This window comes from Varroa jacobsoni, unplaced genomic scaffold, assembly GCF_002532875.2.
Source record: "Varroa jacobsoni isolate VJ856 unplaced genomic scaffold, vjacob_1.0 scaffold_341, whole genome shotgun sequence".
NCBI classification, from domain to species: Eukaryota; Metazoa; Arthropoda; class Arachnida; order Mesostigmata; family Varroidae; genus Varroa; species Varroa jacobsoni.
Genome location: NW_019213243.1, coordinates 316,462 through 336,910, shown reverse-complemented (window position 1 = coordinate 336,910; position 20,449 = coordinate 316,462). Strand labels below are relative to the sequence as shown.

At 39.4% G+C, this 20,449-nt stretch overlaps 1 protein-coding gene across 2 annotated transcripts; it reads right to left on the bottom strand.

Moving 5' to 3' along the window:
- Positions 1 to 161: 161 nt before the first annotated feature.
- On the bottom strand, positions 162 to 19,575 carry LOC111259530 (protein SCAI; the record flags this gene model as incomplete). Of its 2 annotated transcripts, none has more annotated exon segments than XM_022831617.2 (9): positions 162 to 296; positions 1,692 to 1,978; positions 2,570 to 3,322; positions 5,153 to 5,302; positions 6,349 to 6,490; positions 6,651 to 6,769; positions 7,254 to 7,394; positions 7,782 to 7,874; positions 18,413 to 19,575. In XM_022831617.2, coding segments are annotated over 9 exon segments (1,853 nt in total), but the record flags the coding sequence as incomplete, so codon positions are not given.
- Positions 19,576 to 20,449: the final 874 nt, after the last annotated feature.

Here is a 20,449-nt window from a genome sequence, read left to right as displayed (position 1 = left end):
CACAGTTATTTTAAATTATTATTATTATATGAGTTCGTGAGTTAAATAAGTGATTAATATCGACTGTTGTGTGTTGACGAACTACCGAATACACTTCTGAGCCAAGGTCTCATTGAAACGAAAACCCTATATATTATACCCACTTAAAATGCAATGCGTACCTGGGGGCGTAATTACATCCAGGGATCTTGAATAAGCGGTGAAGTTTGATAACAACATGCGCGAAGATGAAGCGCAACATTAGGAGCCGCAGAAAATCATCGCCGTATAATGCGAGATATGCCTGATCAATAGATCTAAACAGAGAATAAGCAGCTTCGTTAAATTGCTCTAGCTAAGAGGCAACGATATCTCTTTGTTATTTACGTGCATAGTACTTACTATAGGATAAAATTTGTTATCGGTGGAAACGAATACCCAAAAATTAAAAAACTTGCTTGTATTGACGGGATTATTAGAATAATTCCGTACCACGTTGACTTTCATGCTGAAAGTCAATGGATTCAAAAGTATTCCACAATGGCAAAGTCATTTTTGTTAATATCTATAGAAGCTCAAAAATTAAGTAATTTAAAACTACTTGATTTTTGAGCTTTTTGCTGATGATAATGTTTACGATTCCCAACTTTCAGCGAGGTAGTTTTTTTTTAGGCTGAAAAATATTTAGAGAAAGTTAAACTTTTTGAGAAACCTGACGTTAATCTATTTCTCTTTATTTAACTTTACTGTTTGTTTTATACACCTTTATTCTTTAAATGTACATGAGCAGAATCTAGAAAAATAAAACAACGTAGAAAAAATAGGTTTTATGGTCATCTTAATGCAATCTGCTCATACAAATAATTTTGGAACGGAATATGGCATTAGGCGTACTCCTTCAAAAACTACAAAGTCCAAAAATTCAATTTATAATTGCTCTATTTGAATAAAATATCTCTACTCAGTGTGATAGATAGATAATTTCAGCCCCCTTCTACATGCAAAATACTCGCGTTCCATCCAAAGGTGTTTGTTCCTTTATACAAATTACAAATCAGGATGTTTTTGTCGTTTTCAATAGACCAACATGTCATCACCAACGTTTATAATATTCCGACTTAAAACTTCCGAAAAATCAAGTGGTGTTTACTACCTATGCTTCTGTTATACTTGAGGATATGAGGAAAGTGTTTTATCTTAGAGATTTAACATTATAGTTAAATCACTAACGTTAAACTTCTGTTAGTCGTCCATGAAAGCATTGTTAATGATCAAATCTGTCTCTCTGCTCTTCGGTAACACACTTGAAAACGGTAGACGACGCCACAGGGTAAACAGAGCGAAAGTGTATAATCTTTAAAAAACAAAACTACACGCATTATTTTGAACAGTTTCCCTACCGAGTGTTTGACTTACTTTGAGAGGCCCCAGTAACGCCTCTCTGATAATATCACCCTGTTATATCTGTACTAGCTTAATAACAACTCAATATTTTTTACCGTTTGCAACTTGGCATGTTCTGGCACAAAATTGGAGACAATGAACTACTTCGGTGTGATCGTCTTCTACAAGAGTCCCTAGATTTAATCATGGAGATTATTATGATTATTATACAAATTTTCCCCATAAGTTCGCGTGCCGTTTGATGCTCGGTAGACAATCAAGTGACTACCAGCATGACAAAATATTGGTTCTGTGCTTTTATTATGTACCTTGATCTAATGAGCACTCTGGACGCCTCCGCCGTGAATCGACTCACGTGGGCTTGCCCACGCTCCCATAGCGACAGCGGGATGTCGGCAACATGGCAGACAAAGCAGAACGCCGCCAAGGGACAGTGCAGGAACAACGTGAACAGGCTTCCTTTGTGATGCTGATCGTGAAAAACCGGCGGCGTCTCTTCCGGAGACATGAGCACAATCAACGGCTGGCCAAATAGACGCACCGCCATGTTCTCGAACGCGTACGAGTTGTCCGAATCTACTACGACGAAAAGTGGCTGAGAATATATATACGAGAGCAAGAGACCAACGTATGGAGCCATGTTTTATGTTATTACAAAATAAAGCCTTCAAGGATTGTCGTTACGTGTAGTTAAAAGCAATTGGTAAAAGCGAATGGACTCTAATCCGATAGAGGCGGAACTGAAATCTTCTTTTGATGTAACATATTTCGAACGCATAGTTCAATAGATGTGTTTTTCATTCATAGTTGCGTATAGTGCATAGTGTTGCGTATCAGTCGTTCAGTAATGAACTTCCTAATATCGCATACTGCTGTAATTTCGTAATGCGCAAGCAGCTAGTATAAAGTAAAAATAACCTTAAAAGATTTGATGTCGGAGCAATGATATGAACCACACGCTGACTTGGTCACCACTAATTACCAATGTCACGCTGTACCTGTATGTGTGGGACAACTTCAATAGCATCTGTAAAAGCGTTGTATTTTTAGCGGTCTTTTTCAAAACCGCTATTCTTAGCTTCAGGAATTGAACAATGATATAGGGAGCTGTACATTAGTTTTTAGCCGTACGTGAAAATAAATTGGGCTGCTTTCATACGTGGGTCTATAGATGATAACTATGTACCTTGCGAGTGAACGGGAAGAGATCCCCGGGATAGAGGCAGTGCTGTTCTCGAAGTACTATTGCCCCTGCAGCTCGTTTCGTTCCGCCGATGGGCGGCAGCGGGCCAGCGCCGAGAGGCGCCGAGAGTTCGCCCATGATGGCGTCGCGTTTATTGTTAGTTGCCGCTCCGCCGTGCTCATAACCGTTTGGTAATGTGTCTGGTACACGGCCCCGAATACGCATTTCGTTACGCATGAGTTCATCACATTCTTCTTCAGCGTGTTTTAACCCACCAACAACACCGCCCATAGTCCCAACCATAGTGGCCGTCCCAGTTCCTCCCATGGGGCCCATAGCAGCGCTCGGCGTAATCGAAGTTTGTTGTAGTGGGAAACACCCATCAGCCGAAATATATAGCAACATGACCCCATTTGACGGCAGCTCACGAAATCCCGATGCGAGAAATACGAGCAGTTGGGGAAGAGACGGTCGATAGAGAAGATATTTGTGCGGGTTGTCTCTGCGCATACTTGCCGACGACACAGACATTGAGCTGCTGGCAGCAGCCGAGTGAAATCGGGGGTCATCATTTTCAGGGAAGCCTCCAGAAGCCACTGCCCGTTGAGCGCCTGGTGATGCGTCGTAGAGTTCACTTGTCATCACTGTAGACCCACCGCTTGCTGTGGCTGCCGTCTCTCCAGCGATACTGCTTGGCTCCCTTTCGAGTGTCTGAAGCATCCGGAACATGTCGAGAGTGAGTTCCGAAAACTTCACCTATGAAACCAGTTAGTACAAGTCAGCATAATTCTACTATTTTAGCAAAGCCTAATAAGCACGATATGATTTATTTGCTGTGAATAACGGCCTCGAAGAATAGTCCATCCAATTTAACACAGCCATTATATTCGCGAGGCTTACTAATAGCTTCTTTGGCACTAGTTAGACTGGGCCGTTGAGGAACAGATAGTATTCACGAGCTAGTTTCGGCTAGCAATATATTGAGTATTTCTCTGTACTATAAAGTCAACAATACAGTGGTAAGACACCCTGCCCCGAATCTAATTCCTCGCCAGTGTTAGTTGCCGTACTCACTTGTCTACGTCTAAGTATCAACCCTATCAACTCTAATAATTAACACTGTAGTAATTAGCAAGGTTTATAGAAATCAACAGAGATGCCGCACTCAGAGAGATTTAGGTGCACCCGTTGGCTTTGGAGCCCACCGTCATTGATTCTTTTGCCCAAATGAATTCATCTGCATAACTGGACTATGGTTGACACACGTTAGGTATATAAAACTCGAAAACTATATTATAAAAAGTTATATTGGAAAAAAAAAACTAATGGTCAGTAACTCATTCAAAGAGCTTCTATAAGCCTCAGCGTATCAGAAGAATCATCATACTCGTCTGAAGGCTAAAAATGAACGTTTTTTTCGCATGTAGAATTCGCAGTGTTGAAACAACAATCATATGACGCAAAATGATAACTATATAGTTGTAATCTTTGAGGAGATCCTATAAATCTCGCTGCTTGTGCCCATTCAGACCGCCTCAAAAAGCCAGATAAAGCTTTAATTGACTGTCCCTTTATCACTGTTGCCTTCGATGTCACTAGTGGGAAAGCTCTTCCTTGTAACTTTATAACGAGGCAGTGTAAAGTCTTTGATTAGTTACAAAAAGCTTTCCGTAATTCTCTCTTTCACATCACTTTGTACAAAAGCCAGAAAAGCTTATCTTCTTAATTATTTACTTCAGTCTATTGCCACTTCAAATCAACGATGAAGACAATTGTTACGTAGTTAGCCTAAAGAACGTACACTGAGGGTCAGAGCAAATCGAGATGTGAATCCTTTTAGAGACAAGTTGCCTTCAATGGTTCAAGCGCCCATTTAGTTAGCTGTATTCATATTTGACCTAAACGACATGTTGCCATGGGGTACTATCTACGAATTGTATTCTGATGCCTTGAAACCGCGTAGTCTCCGCGATAGTCTTCGATGGAAACTTCCACTAAGTGGCGCAATGAGAAAACATGGTAATAAATACTGTTCGATAACTTTTTTCCGTGTGGTCAATGACGCTAGTCTTAGATAACACGTAGAGTTTATTCTACTCGTTTAGTTCTACCCTTTGATATTGCGCTCATATTTAATAAGAACTTGCCGGGCACGCAATAAGGTTTGCTTCGCAGGACTAGCCTCAGCCGCTCCAGAGCCGACAACGATACCATAACGGTTAAAGCTAATTGTCATGATTACTACGTCACGAAACGTCTCGTAACGTTTTGCACGAAGTCGAATTATACTGCTAATAGCTAATGTTCTGTGAATATAATTTTGTACGTAGCCGACAAACGACAGATGCAAAATTGACCTGGTTCGTACCAAGCGAATCAATAGTGTTATCTGTATATTATGCTCGAGTAAAGGTTAGCTTGTATGCTCCTGCGTGCACGTTCGAGTAGCCATTATCCATATTGCAAAATGACACCCGCATGACTTTTGTCTGCGTTGCGCACGTAAAAGCATGCTCACTATACTGTAACGGTCCACGACATTTGCAGCGTACGTTCCTTTGGCTCATCCCGTATAGAGTTGATTACCTGTGGAGGCGCTACGAGCTGATCACAACAGCTGCCGACTATGATGACCTCTTGCAGAGACAGTAGAGGCCCAAGGAGCGACGGAGATTTCTCTACCGGAGGGGCGTTCGCCGGCGAAAGCCGATGCGACACAACAACTGGAACCGAATCCTGTCAACAATAAAGAGAAAAAATACTACCGCCTGTTTTTATAATGCGCGATAAAACAAACGTTGAATATGTTATTAAGCTTACATACATACGAAAATAGAAGCGATTAGACTCTATTTCGAACGAATTAAGTGTCTACTGAGACAGATAGCGAAGGGTTTTGTAGGTAGGTAAAATAGAGTTGGTCGAACTGCCTGAATTCATCTCTTGGAATTATTGTCGGACGGCATGACTGTTGGTGCTTGGTGTGTTTTTCTAATTGAATACTTGTTAAGAGTAAATAAAAATACGCTTTCTAAAATCGAAGAAACCTTCCCGGCTAGCTCTGGCAAACCGATGAGTATCAATTTGTTGCTGGCAAGTGTTTTATGCATGATAGAATAATTCTATAAATTGGGAACATCGAACGTACGCCTTATGTTCAATGACGCTATAAACACATTGCTCTTGTCGTGCTACTGCCAACGCATAAGGAAATAGTTCTCAATAAATATTTCGCTTGCACACACAAAAGCGTTCTGTGAAAAACGACGCAGCACTTCTAGCCACGCGCGGCTGGAGCAAAGATCGTTGACGGGAGATTGCGGTACAGGAAAAATTATAGGCATCTTTCGTAGCAAAGGGGCAGAAATCGCTACGACTTAGAGGTCGTTAGATAACAAACTTTACAGTTCAGATGGCATCGCAGCTCAAAGATTGCAAACCTACATAACAGTATCTATTCGCTACCAATGTTATTCAAACGAACTCTAACCAAACTTACTTCGTAGAAACATAATGTTCAATCAATTAAAAGAAAAAGGACCTTCTATGCGGGAAAAAATGACAGGTGTTTATTATATTGTAGAGGTCAATGGAATTTTTAATCATCCGAAGTGTTTTATCATCATCTGACATTTAGAACTTCGGCTCATTATCATCATAAGCTCCAACGCTACTACCAGGAACTACCTCGACCAAGAGTCAAGCGGCTACCTGCCCTGTACAGCGTTTCTATTCAACGGCAATGACTATTAAATATGATACTGTACCGTGATTGAATTTACCTGATCGATTATGTTAACAAGATTATCCGCATCAATAAACGAACGAATTTCCCCAAGAACAAGGCTCCATTCCAATTGATCTTCGGGCTCATACGCGGACGTGTAATCGTCGATGAGCGACGCCAACTCACGGACGAGCTCTCTAATGGTACAGACACAGCAGCAGAATACGCAACATACGAACACATGGCAAGCAATACATCTGTGCTCTGGTTCGGATTATAGTTAGCATGATCTGTAAACGATCACCGTTAGTATCTTGATAAAACCACTAATTATTCTAAAGTTACTCGAATAATTACCTGACAATTTTCATTTTCTTTAGTAGGAGGCAAACGACGATGAACCGGGCATAGTAACGCAATTTTTTCACCATGAGATCCGACCGGTGTGAGTATGTGAGGCCCTGATCTTCTTTTACCTAAAAAATATTGGCTCGTGGTTGATTACATTGGAGCTCCGTCCTCGTAATTATTCAAGGGTTACGCACGAACCTTAAGGACCTTTCTGAAACGCAGCTTCGATGTTAAAAATGTAACGACAGTTCGGCTCGTATTTGGGTCCCGCCGTTTCGAAGAACACTCAAAGACAACGTCTGACGTGGAAGGAATAATGTATAAAAGATAGAGAATTATTCTGGTACGGCTTGAAGAAATGTCGCCTTACAGGTTAGCCACTCAGTGTTCAATAGGAAATTACGTTTTAGGTGTTCGTCGCAAATATAACCAGCAAGCATTATCGCGGCATTCGAGTATCCTCTACTGTTAAACACGCATGTTTTTTACCGCATGATATTATGATATACAGTCACATTTTCTATTCATATAAATAAGATAATTACTCAACAGTCGTATCGATAGTCTACTGTGAAGCAACAAAACGTACGACAAGCCAGAAATATTTACCATTTTGGAATAGTAGCCACGGGCCCGTATAGCGGCGTAGAATGAAAATGCCTCACTCAAATAGTTTGTATCACTAGTACGCAGGTAATAGTGATAATACAACTGGCCAATCTTTGATGCGATTTCACCGATCTGCCAACGCTGAAGCAAGAAGGACATAATATTAGGATTAAACCCATAAACATTACTTAAAGAAATAGATGTTCATACAAATGAGATATATTCACCATGTATTCTAATAAAGCTATTTGTTGCATATCTCCAACAAGCTGAAATTTTAGTCAACCGCAATCGTTTTATGCAAATATTTACTTTTTCTTATGAAATACTTAGAATACTAGTATAAACCCTATTAGTACCCGTTAGCCAGCTAGGTACGTCTGAGGTGAGACAGCCTTCTGCGCACATCAGACTACCTACTGGAATAACGACGACCAGGGCCTTGAACACTACTGGACATGTCAGATGGTCCATTTTTTTTGGACGGTGCAGACCTAATGTAATGATACCTATTTCAGCAAGCTTTACCTTTAGGCCATATTTTATATCGAGAAGCTGCCGGTGCTGTTGTTGGAATTTCCATAGGCGTGTGTACACGTCAAACGTACGGCCAAAGTATGCCTGAGAGAACCGACCCGTCGAACGAATGAAACGATGAGAAATGTTTAAATAAGAGTTTCTCAAATTCACTGCCTATTCATTTCTTAGCAGCATATTTAGATCAAGTGAAGTGTAGACATTGCATTTGTTTACCGAGAGCTGTCGGTGTTCGGTGGTCTTCGCGTACCTACACTGATGACTAATCCAAATAGCTATTCGAATTACGGTGCTTCAGGGACGCATAGTAACGCGATAGATAATTGTCTTTTGCACTGTCTAATCATATCTCGTCGACGAATGCATCTATTCAGTGTTCTAGGGTATATCAAATCGGTGCTTCCAATACTATTGGCGTAGTAACTCACACGTTATGTGTATTGCTAATTTCCACTTGTGCATACTAAACCTACCTGCCACTGTTTGTGCCCGTACTGCGGGAGATCCCGCAAACCGTTGAATAGCTGTTTGCTTTTGTCAAGGAGATGAACAAACTCCGCAACAATCTTGCGTTCCTCGTGTTCCTCAGTGTCAGCCATTTCGGTGACACCCATCACACGCGGAAGCACAGGAAGGAAGGGCGGCTGAACGGCAGGGTAGCCGTTGCTGCCCGCTCGGCACGAGAATGGCCACCAACCGAATCGGTGAGCACGACAGAGTCTCAATCAAACTTGTAATGTTTACACTGATATGGCAGTTAAACTATGGATCATACATATATGTTCGAATCGACATACGTGTATAGTCGCTGTTATAGACGTTACATTAATACTTCTGCTACCTGATTCTATTTGCGTGGGGTGTCACTTTTGGGCGATCGAGCAATAAGTTTCCTATTTATTATTGGGGTATCTTTAGCTGCAATTGTAGACCTGCAACAGCACCTTGTCTCCAAAAAAGCAACGAATCATTATCCAGTTATGTGCGAAACTCGCTGCAGAAAGATCCGTAAAGTTCACGTTTTCTTACGTCATTGTTGTCTAGTTGCAAACACACCTATCACCGACACTATCACCGTAGCAATTATATTGCTTCAATAGGAAGCCTTTGCTCCATTTTGAACATGTCGAAGCGTTAGGATATCCTCGTCGTAGAAAGACCGGCTGGCCGATCGGTTGATGCGCCCTCATTAGCCCCGTAGGTCGTTTAGTGGTCATTGTCCTCCATAATGACACAACAAACGCCACCCGGTTTTTTTCATCTCAAAGCATCTCCTTCAAATAAAATGTCATAGCAATAATAATAGTAACGACACTGGCTCAAATCTTTGATCCAAATGAGCTCGCCAACTTGTCAATTCGAAAGGGTCCGGATACGAGGTTATACCGGGGCCTTAGCGTCAGGCCTCACTGTAGCTCCGACGATTTCAAGGTCAGAAGTGGCAGAAGTGACTATGACCAAATAGTGCCTTTCTAGCCTTGACTAGAACCGTATCGTTGTGCATACCGGCAAAACCGGTTTCCAACAATTCTTCCTCTCTGTGTTTGTCGTGGTTTGTAGCTATGGCAGATTAAATTATTCGCTGAATTTTCTTGGGTGGTTTCACAAGCGAACGTCCAAATCGACGACATAAGCAAAAGTATCTTTGTGTAGCTTTGACTATTTTCAACTCGGCTATCGCGTCAGGATCGATTTGCCAGTACAAACGGTAGCAGTCAACTGAGACAAATAATAAAATTCGATTATTTTTGCACTGATTCTGATTGGCTTCCGTTCGCTCCTTTATCGACTCGAATTTGCAAAACAGACGCCTTCAGATGGCTTCTGGACTTTGTTGTTTAATAGAACTTCTTCGTTCGCATACCTGAGCATCATACGACAGGCACAGAACAGGAGAAAAGCAGACGCGGTTATCAGTAAACTAAACTACAATGCGCCGACTCGTTACGGTGTCTGGCAATAGATTACGTAGTTTTTTTTTATTTATTCGCTGTTAGTCACGACGATTGGTTCGGGTAAAGTCTATCGTGACTACCATTTATTCCTTAAATAGCACAACAAAACTACACATTGTGCGCGCACGGTGACTGCGTGACTAATTGACCGATCGAGCGTGCCTTCTGCTGCTGCTGCTGTTGTTGGCTGCCGAAGCGCAAGACAGGAGAATAGCATACACATAGACCGATCTAAACCGACACCAGGATACGCACAAATTCAGAAAACAGCAGGAGTCAGGACACTCAAATCTAACATAAGATAGCTCACTGCTACCGTGTACACAGACTACATTACCACAACAAGCAGCAGGAGCAGAATCGGGAAACAGAGGGAGGCGAGTCTGCATGCTGATCCTGATGATTCAGGAGTTGACGCCGATGTGGCTAGGCCTGGGAAGAGGATAAGAATGAGTAACTATGGACAAGTGATAGGGGCCTGCGAAGTCCTGAGTTCGAGTTGCCCGCCACGAATGCGTGGTGTCCGGCACTGAGGATCGGCTTTGTCGAGTTCCTGAAGACATCTGTTATCTAGAGTAAATTTATGTTTTTATATACATTATGCAGCATATATTTTGTAACATCTGCCTAAACGATACGATTAAATACTACCACGGTAGTAATACAACGACAGCAACCGCCTGGCCCAGAATATGCTAGTACACGGTCAATAAATTGCTATGCAGTACGGTAAATACTGTTATAGTAAAACAACTTAATCATTGCGCGCTCTGTCGACTGGTATAAGCGGAACATTCGATTGGCAACCGCATGGCCTGGTAAAATACGGCTTCGTTTATATGCTCGTTACTGTAAGAATCTTTTTTTAGCACATCACATCTGCAGTAGGCCGCCACTAGAAGCCCAGTATAAGGCATACAAATATTTTCAAGCCACAGCAGGTATCCTACATCGTTTGAACCGTTTTCATGCAGATCTAGCATGCATGTCTGGATCAGATTTGAACTAAAGTAAACCGTAAATTTAATTATAAGAATTAACCTTGCCATTATGACGTCTCATGCGTAAACTTCATTTGGGCTCAAAAAAAGAAATTTATTAACACAAAACTTTAGAGAGTTTTTTTCAGTAAGGGAGTTTAAGCAAATAAAGAACACGATGAGTTCTTCGTTTAAGCGTCCGAATCAAATAGGGGATAACAGGGAGAAAATGATCGTTTGCTGTATTCAAGAATCGCAGACGAATGTTGTATTGCATTTCATCGACTGCTACTGGGATACTAGCTTGAATATATCCGCTCAATTCATCACGTGTTCTAAGCTCTCATGTTAAGAAAATGCATAAAACGACATGTAAAGGATTTCCTTTAAAGGTGTCTTCAAGCCCTATTCCGTAAGGTCTCTAATTAAGGTTGCTACGATCACATCTTTTAGATAATTGCAGGCATAGTGATCCGAAAAATGCCTTAATGAACTTTGGAGCACTAAACACATGTACAGATTTAACATACTGTTATTTTTTCTGCGTCATAAATAATGTGCAAATTCGTGATCAACGAACTCCAGCTGTTACGCCATCTCTTCATACCGTTGTGGATGCCATAAACAAATTAACTTAAAATCTAAGAGGAAAATATGCAAAAGTCAAAAATAAAACGTGCGCCCCATACCAATTAACTGGGAGCTATTCAAGTTGAGTTTCTTTTTTTAGTATCAAACACAGCCATTCGACCCAGCCCCCGAAGGTCACAGAAGAACGAACGACGACTGATCAGCAGAAGTCTGGAGAAGAGTCCGTACTATAGGTAGCTTTCGATTGAGCTACCCCACTAATTATCATGTGTTCGGTGGCCGATCGATGATAATAACAAAAGAGAAACGGCGGGAAGTTCGACGCAATTTAAATTGTCTTGCAAGTACAGAAACCATCATTACAAACTACATGAATAGACGAATATGGTTGCATACTGATCGTAAAATAAAACACTCCGAATGTCATATTTCTGCAGGACTGTAAATAATAATAATAATAATAGTAATTATATTATTAACAATAATCAAATCGAGTGAAACAAACTCAAAAATAGTTTCAAGCTGCACATAACGTACTTTAAAATGTAGTTTCCGGCAATGATCCGGCAATATCAGAATGAGGTGTGCGCAGAGAACACTTGTCCATTTAGTCTAAGGAACTCCGAGGGGCACTTTATGGATCTTGGACCATGTCCCAGACTGTTCGAAGGCATATGCCGTTGTTCATCGAGAAAAAGAGAAATTCGTTCGTAGAAGAAATATTCCTGCACAAATACAGCCACAAAACAACGAATATGGCCAGTACCTTTTTTCGAACCGAAATTAGCTGCAGTTAATAAGATTGACTGAAGCATAACAGATATATTTATAGTAGCCTATATTTCAAAACTATGCAGAATTATCGTAAAAATTCAGCCACTACAGCAAATTTAATGGACAAATTCAGTCAATAGTTAAATTTATAAACGCTTCTACAGACTGGCAGCGTATTACGATGCCAGTCTGTAGAACGATGGTAGTTTTATCCCATGAAAGAGATATATTATATATATAGAGAATAATTAGAGATGTAGCACAAAAATTTTTCTCTATTTTTAACGTTTGTTCAATTCGTGAATTATTTTTTTAATAAAGACCCTATGTAAACCGATATTGAAGGCTCTAAACTGGTCAAAATGTCGTTCACATTAAATCTAACGGAACTGAATCTTTTATCGCAACAATCCAGGGGCTCAAAACAGCGGAAAATACAAAAGGTGCAACAAGACGCAGAAATTGAGTCAAAAAAAAAACATCTAGATGACTCAATTTTGAAATAATACTCTCCTCTACAAAACGGCCATTGATACTTGCACTGAAAATTTAGACGTACCAGACACGGCATCTTGAACCATTCTGACCAATTTTCTAACTGGGGATTTTCCCATTTGCCTAATGAAACTATTTTTCTAATTTTTTTCGAAGCGGGGTGAAAACTATCGATAACACAGACTGTCGATTTTGGGTAAAAATATTTTTATTTTTTGGGGGAAGCTCGCATAGCCTAAGGAGATGGGAAAAAAGCCGATCTTCGCTCAAAGTGCGAAAGCAACATTATACTCCCGAGGTTTTCCAGCAACCGGTTTTTCTTTTTGTTCTAGAAAAAGACTGGCTTCCTTCTAGAAACAAGAAAAGCATAGGCGCGCGTATGTCTGCTATAACAAGCAGCCCATCAAATCTTAACCGGATTTAGACAAGAAGTCCTGTATATACAGGATGTCCCAAAAGACACTTTTTATTGGCCCATAATTCTTCGATGGTCCTCTGTTGTCAAAGAGTAATAAATTAGAAAAAATAAATGTGCCCAGATTTACTTTTAAAGTACGATTAAAAATATGAGAAATGTAACATAAAGGGTTTGGGAAGTACCACCCAGGGGGCTTACAATTAATCAGATAAAGAGTAAGTTTGAAACGGAAGCAACTTCAGGAAAACTGAAGGATGTTTCACATTCTGGAAGACGTTAATAAGATTCACTAGTAATGAAAAGGAAAATTATTACGGAACGCCCAAAACTCTATAAGGTGTAAGCTTTACCAAAAATTGTCAAACCAAGTGGATTTTTAAATGTTGTAAATGGAAAAAATACATTCGGATAATGATACCTGCTACTGATGAAGATAGCCTGAACTAAGATTTCGGAGATATATGTAGGTTCACTTTTTGGGGGAGCTGCAGTTAAATTAAAAGGCACAGCTAACGAACATAATTGCACTAACTGTACAGCTGAGGTTCTCTATGTTACCCAGAAACATCACGTAAATTCATCAGGAGTTAAAATAGGAAAATGAATAATTAAACCAGTTTTCTTTGACAGTACAGCGTCAGCTGATAATTACTGTGATTTACTGTCAAAAAGCTGCAAAAAACTGAAGTTTTTTATTTTTATATATAGACCCTGTATACGTATTTTGTGACACCCCGTGTATCTGTCGCGTGCCGCCAGCTTAAAAGTACGCAAAGACCTACGGAGAATTTGTCGCCATAGTGTGTCACTAATACAACCAGATTCCAGCAGTTATGTAGGCACTATTTGATTTCATTACTTGAATATATGCAGCAGTCTATGCTGACAGCGAAACTTCGACCCGCCAGTGGAATCTAGTGGCCCATTAACCGAAGGCAGTTGCACGTCCAGGTTACCGTATTGATTTTAACTACTATTTGTCTATATATATATGGTGTCGTAATTTTATAGATATATTTAATTACGTCTATTTATTTTAAATGCCCTCGTGTTGGACACAGCCTGTATATGAATCATATGAATAGAGATCAAGTATAAAAACAACAACTTTTGCACTCCTCTCACCCGATTGACTTGTGGCAGGCCGATACGTGCGCTAATACCACACGCACACATACGTATACCTTTTACTTACTAACGGAAAACAGTCTTAATAATAATCTTATCATAGGCTTTTATTTATTTCCTTATAATTGGTACCTGCTGGAACAACTTATAGATAAGATGAAACATTATTACATATCTACAAACTTTTTTAGAACAAAAATGTGAGTATGTTATATCGTTAAACGGTACGGTAATTTTACAAAAATAGTAATGGAAACCCTGTCATACGTGATGCGAATTTCTCTTCACTAACAAACTATATCGTTGAGAAGAAACTTGAAGTTCTCTAGCATCAGTAAGGTGCCGTTAGAGCAAAACTGCACCTGAACATTTGTAGTTACCCTTTACCTAACTCATTTTAATAAACCTGTAGTTCAGACTCCAGAATATTGATCTGTATGTACGAAGACTAAAACTGCATTTTTGCTCTAAGATTTTCACTATAAGTTGTACAAAATAAAATGTCATGCTGTGCATAAATACTCTACTGAAAAGTTAATTGTTCTTTTGACTAATGAATCAAATTAGTTATCACGTGCCTGATTGCGGTGCAGACGAGCAAAAGGATTTATTATCCACGGTCCCCTTAAAACGGGCTTGTAGCTTTAGTGATCTACTTAAGTATATTGTTGACATGAAGTGTCATAAAATTGGCGCTATAAAAACATCTATGTTAGGTAATATGAACCCTTATTCTGAAATTTACCGAGGTTACACGAGGGCTAGAAGGATGGGCCTGTTAGTTCCCTGTTCATTCCCTCATACGCGATATTCAATTCCGTGCTGTTAACTTATGTTTTTTGTGTTAGTAACTCTCTCCGATATATTTAAATACGGGAATAAACTTGGGTCTTGGAAATAGCTTAAGTATCTTCAAGGTCATTTTTCTTTGTCGATTGATATGTTAAAAGTAATTAATTGTGGAAAAATAAATTGTGATTAAAAATTGTTACGCTTGAAGGCATTCGATATTGAGATGCTTGTTTCATGTGTAGACGTGAGGATCCAAACGAAGTTTCTATGTACAACGACCTTTTATTACCTAGAGAGAACAACGGTCGGCTTAGACCTTGAGCCTTACATCCGCAGTCGTATTTGATTTGCATTGGCGTGATGATACCGACCTTCGCTGTTGCGAATGTGTACGCCAGAACACTTGACAATAGTCTTTACCCCACTAGAATTGTTTCGCCAAAGTGATATACAGTTATTTAGAGTTAGTTTTACTAGGCTCTATGGCGTCAGATAATTGTTTGATGATTTGCTGTTGCTCGCCCTCGCAAATCATCTTACTTCAGGATATTTGTTCACTTTTAACATCGCTTGATCGCTGACTGCTTTGCTTCGTAAAGGTAACACTGCATCGATCACCGGTCGATTCAAGCCTGGCCTTTTACGTGACGGCCGAGAGGATTAATGTCTTGTTGAGCTTAGAAATCACTGTTACTAGATTGGTAAATGCCGGTGGAAAATGTTTCACGATAGACACTTACCTATGCAGCAATACATGACACAATACCGCCGGCTGAGCAGAATGACTAATCCCTGTTTAAATGATTAAGATACGTGTACAATAGTTTGGAGGAGAACGACTCCGTAAGTGAGCTTTGCGCTTGACTAGTTAATGCGTTTACAGCCATTGTTTCTATAACTCAGTATTCATTTTATGTTTAGGATGCGTTTTTCTATTGACTCTGCTCAGTGTGTGTAGCTGTTACAACAAAACCGGCCTGTAATTTGTCAGAATTATTTCTTAAGGACTATAGATATTAAAACTGTCCCGTAGGCTTTTAATTTCGTTGAAAAATATTCAGTAGCCACGTAGAGAAACTGAAAGAAAAACACATGACACTCAGAGCATTTGTCGTTTGAAGTTGGAACAAATAGAAGTTGAAATAATTTGATTATCAATCGGTATCATTATTTATCTCAAATATAAACTAAATAGTGAACTATATAACCACACCGCCTCTTAAATTAAATTAGCTAGGTCAGGTCGAATGTATTCAAATGAATCACTGTAGGTACTTGAACATCAGCAATAGATCCTTCAGGTTTTCTATCTTCATCAAATTGCCCTACAAAACGTTTCTGGCTTTGTGAAATGCTTTATATACATATATATGTTTTTTTCGTTAATGATATGGAAATCAATGCATGACAATCACTGACATACTGAAAACAAGCTACAGGTGGCCAATATGGTCCATCTTCATAATTTAATTTTAAATAATTAAGTACCGGGGCGTGGACAACCCATGCCAAAGCAATGTACTTAACGAAACATATATTATCTTAGAAATTTTTGCTCAGATAGGATCGGTCTGCATCGAAGCAAACTCAGTCCTGAGATTACCAACAAGATCAACTAGCAAGAAAGGCATTCGTATTAATTCTAGACCAGGCACAACCCAGGAGCCTTTATTTGTTCAAGTTTTCTCTGTCATACCTTATTCTATATATAACTGAAATCGCTAAAAAGCCTATGATCTTATAACTTCTCGGTTGCGCTATTCGCCGCTTGGCGAATGGAACTGCGTTCCATTGTACTGTTTATTAAACTAGTTATATTCTACTATGCTTTTTTATAATAGATAACTTGATAATAGAAAAGCGCCTAATTATATGTGGCGTGCGTGATATATCATATAGGGTAGCAGACTGAGCATCCCATTTATTGCTCTGTGGCCACAGAAACAACTTAACTGTGTCACACATTTAATTGAAGAATAAGTTACACGTATAGTCTGTTATACTATCGTATTAATCATCAATAACATTCAAATATAATACATTATCAGTAGAAGTTGTCAGAGGATGTCAGAGAAATGTATATATTTTGAGTTGCCGAACAAATATTCACCACTTTAAACATTTTCTATGCTGTCAAACATGCGCCATTTCAATCAGTGACCTTCTAGCTTGTTTTCTAGTGACACTATAATCTTATCAATACTAAATAGTGACAAGTGATCTTTGGATCTCTCCATTGAATATAAATAAACACCACTAAGAAAGGTTTATGGAAATCGAAACAGATCATAATCGGATGGTATAAGATGCGGGCTATCCGGCGGATACATCAAACTTTCCCATCCAAGTCCTCTCAATTTTTGCGAGGTAACCAAGGATGTATGTGGTCTGAAATTGACATGGTGGACGATAACGCTCTTTCTGCTCACCACTTCTGGCGTATATTCATATTATAGCGTAATATTTACGTATTAGATGTCAGAATTAATCGTAATTTGTAATGCACGATTCCTTTCCAATCCCATCAAGCATTTAACAGCATTTTCTTTGACGCATTTTTAAACATATTCTTCTTATTTGCGCGTTATTATTCTATGTAATCCACTTTTCATCAACTTTAAAAATAACTCGATCTTGTTGCGTTTTTACAGAATTTCGAAATACGATCGATTAAGTTTTTACGCCAATTCGTGGTACACCCAAATGTCGAAATTTTTTGTAACCACTTCCATTGAAATGGTTTAAAACTGTTTGATGGTCGATGTTTAGCCCTTTGGCGATATCATGGCTTCTCACGTATCGATCTCGCTCAACTTTAATGATTTCGTCAACTTTTTCCGTAATTTGTCTGTGAAGAGCATCCTACACATCGAAGTCTCCAAGCATGAAAACGACAGCGCCATCTTTGGGCCGCTTCTTCCGATAACGTATATTGACCATAAACAATACACTTTTTTTTTCCAGATTTTAGGCAACAATAGCGCCCTTATCATAGTAAAATTGTAAAACATAACGAATTTGCGCAGAAATTTCTCTTGTCTTCAAGGCGCTCCGTCTTAAATCTTAGCGAAGACGTTCCAACAATTTTTAGCAAATTTATTGCCAAATCTTGGCTTTCAGATAACGCCAATGCCGACTCGACGCGACTCATATGACCTGAGATACATGAATTTAAAGCCATTGGGGTTTGTCAGACTACCATTGCGCGATTAATATGAACGTTAAAGCTAAAATAGTCAGCCTAACTATTGACTACGTATAAAAGACTAAAGAAATCGGAACTTCTAAAAACACCTACGACGCCGCATGGTTAGGTCACCTGCGGTGATATTCTTATATTTGTTATGTGTGTATAACGACTGAAAAGATTGTACGAACTAAACGGTGAACAACCCATTTGAGTTTGATGAGTCACAATGGACGAGTAAACAAGTAATGTGTTTCACTTCTGCACGCGAGAAAAATATGGCATGAAAAAAGATTACTCACTTGGACCCATTCTGGCGGTTCCAAACGGGACATCCTTAGAGGCACAACAAAATGATGACAAATAGCACACTTTGACAAACAATAAAACAACTATAGTTATACGATTTTGTGATCATCGATAAAATCCAAAATAAAGTACAATTAGTGTCACGAAGTAGACAAAAACAGTCATCACACTGCTGTACCCCAATTACAGACGGCCACCACACAGGATAAAAGTTATGTTGATCACAGGCACTGGTTGCAATTTCCTCTGTCATAAAAATATGTCCATTGTCAACTTCCTGGATAGGCCATATGCATTAAACTTTTGAGATTCGCACTTTTTCTGTACTTTATATTTTGTTCTTGCTAATTGCCTGTATCAGTTAGTCAGTCAGTCAGTCACGCGCTTATTAGGTAAAAGTCAAACTTACGATCAACCAGTAAGTTCACTTTCCAGCTTAAGGCATTCCTTGAGTAAATCTATATACAACGCATATGACATTGATTTTCGACGATTAGTACGTTGAAGACCAGACTGAAAATCTTGGAAGTTATCAACGTCAGATCGTTGCACTGGAGTACATTTTGTATCGAACACTTCTGAAGGCAGCCGTTGCACTGATTGTCTCCACCTAGATTGAGTCAATGTTATTATCGATGATTAACTCACGAGAAAGTAAAGTTTTAAATGCGCACGAAAAGCAATTAGAACAATAGGGTATTATGTTAATGGCATACTATATAAACACATCTGCAAGCCATCGAATGTAATCAATTATTCAGTTTATGTAGCAGGCTCACTCATGAAGCTCGTAACGAATGTCAGGGTAGCGTGCGCTAAGAACATCGATTATGATCAAGAGTTGGCTCGCTGCGAGAGAGGATTAACTACGGAAATGGTAAAAGCAATCCATCCCTGTTTCTAGCCAGATGTGACAGCAGCTGGCAACTCATCAACTGGTCGAAGGAACGTCCGGGTTCTTACACTTTCCCCTTCTCAAAAAAATTTCCCCCTCACTCATGAGTGATACTGAAGCCAGCAGGCAGAACTCGTATGTTACACAACAGAAAACATGACTTCCGACTAGACTGAATGCAAACGCGCAGTTCACATACCGTCGTCGATACACGCCAAAGGTCCCATACCAACGAATCACAGCACTGCCACAAACAGCATAAAGTCTGCGCTACAAAACGCAGGAGCACTGGGAGCGATAAGCCACACGCACTGACAGTAATGCGTTCAGTGCTGCCATCTAAAGGGAAAAATTGGCGAACTGAGCGAAGGGCATGAGAAAACACTCTTCAAGTAGATGATGGCAATAATTTCCCATAATGAAGCACTTGTCCCAAACTTGAATACCCGATCCTTTTTAATGACAAGCAATCTGCGTCAGATAGTTAGATTTCAGTCGGCGAATTTTTTCTCCTTCTGGCACGATCACTACTCTCCAGTTTAGGTAAATTTTAGCTTAGGACAGCTGTTTAAGAAAAGTTCAAAGAAGAAGAAGAAGAAGTACAAAGAAGTGTTCAATATGTAGTGATGTGTATTGTGTATCTTTCAAAACTCTACTGCTGTCACCAAAACTGACATGGTGCTTTAGCTAGAAGAACTTAAGCAGTCATAATTATACTTTCTAACGAGAGAAACTTATATGACTAAGTATATCTTTCACTGTTTAAAACTCAAGTAGCTCTATTCGAAAATACCCCGTCGAACTAACGTAATACAGAAATGGCCATGTGTTTAAATATTGACGTCTATTGAGTTTATTTATTATGTAATATATACAATGTACAATTTATGTACAAATGAGAGTAACAACACTTTGTAAAATACGAACAAGAAGACAAAAATTAAACTAAAGAATTGATACGACCGCTGACCTATAACAACTAAATGATAGGTTATATAGTTTCCGTGTTTCAATAGTGCCTTGGTAAATGCTCACCTTATTTAATGTTAATTTGCTTGCAAGTAAATTTGTTAAAGTTTATATCAGCGTCTCAGTACATATCTTCTTACCTATAAAAACAACACCTATATGAGCC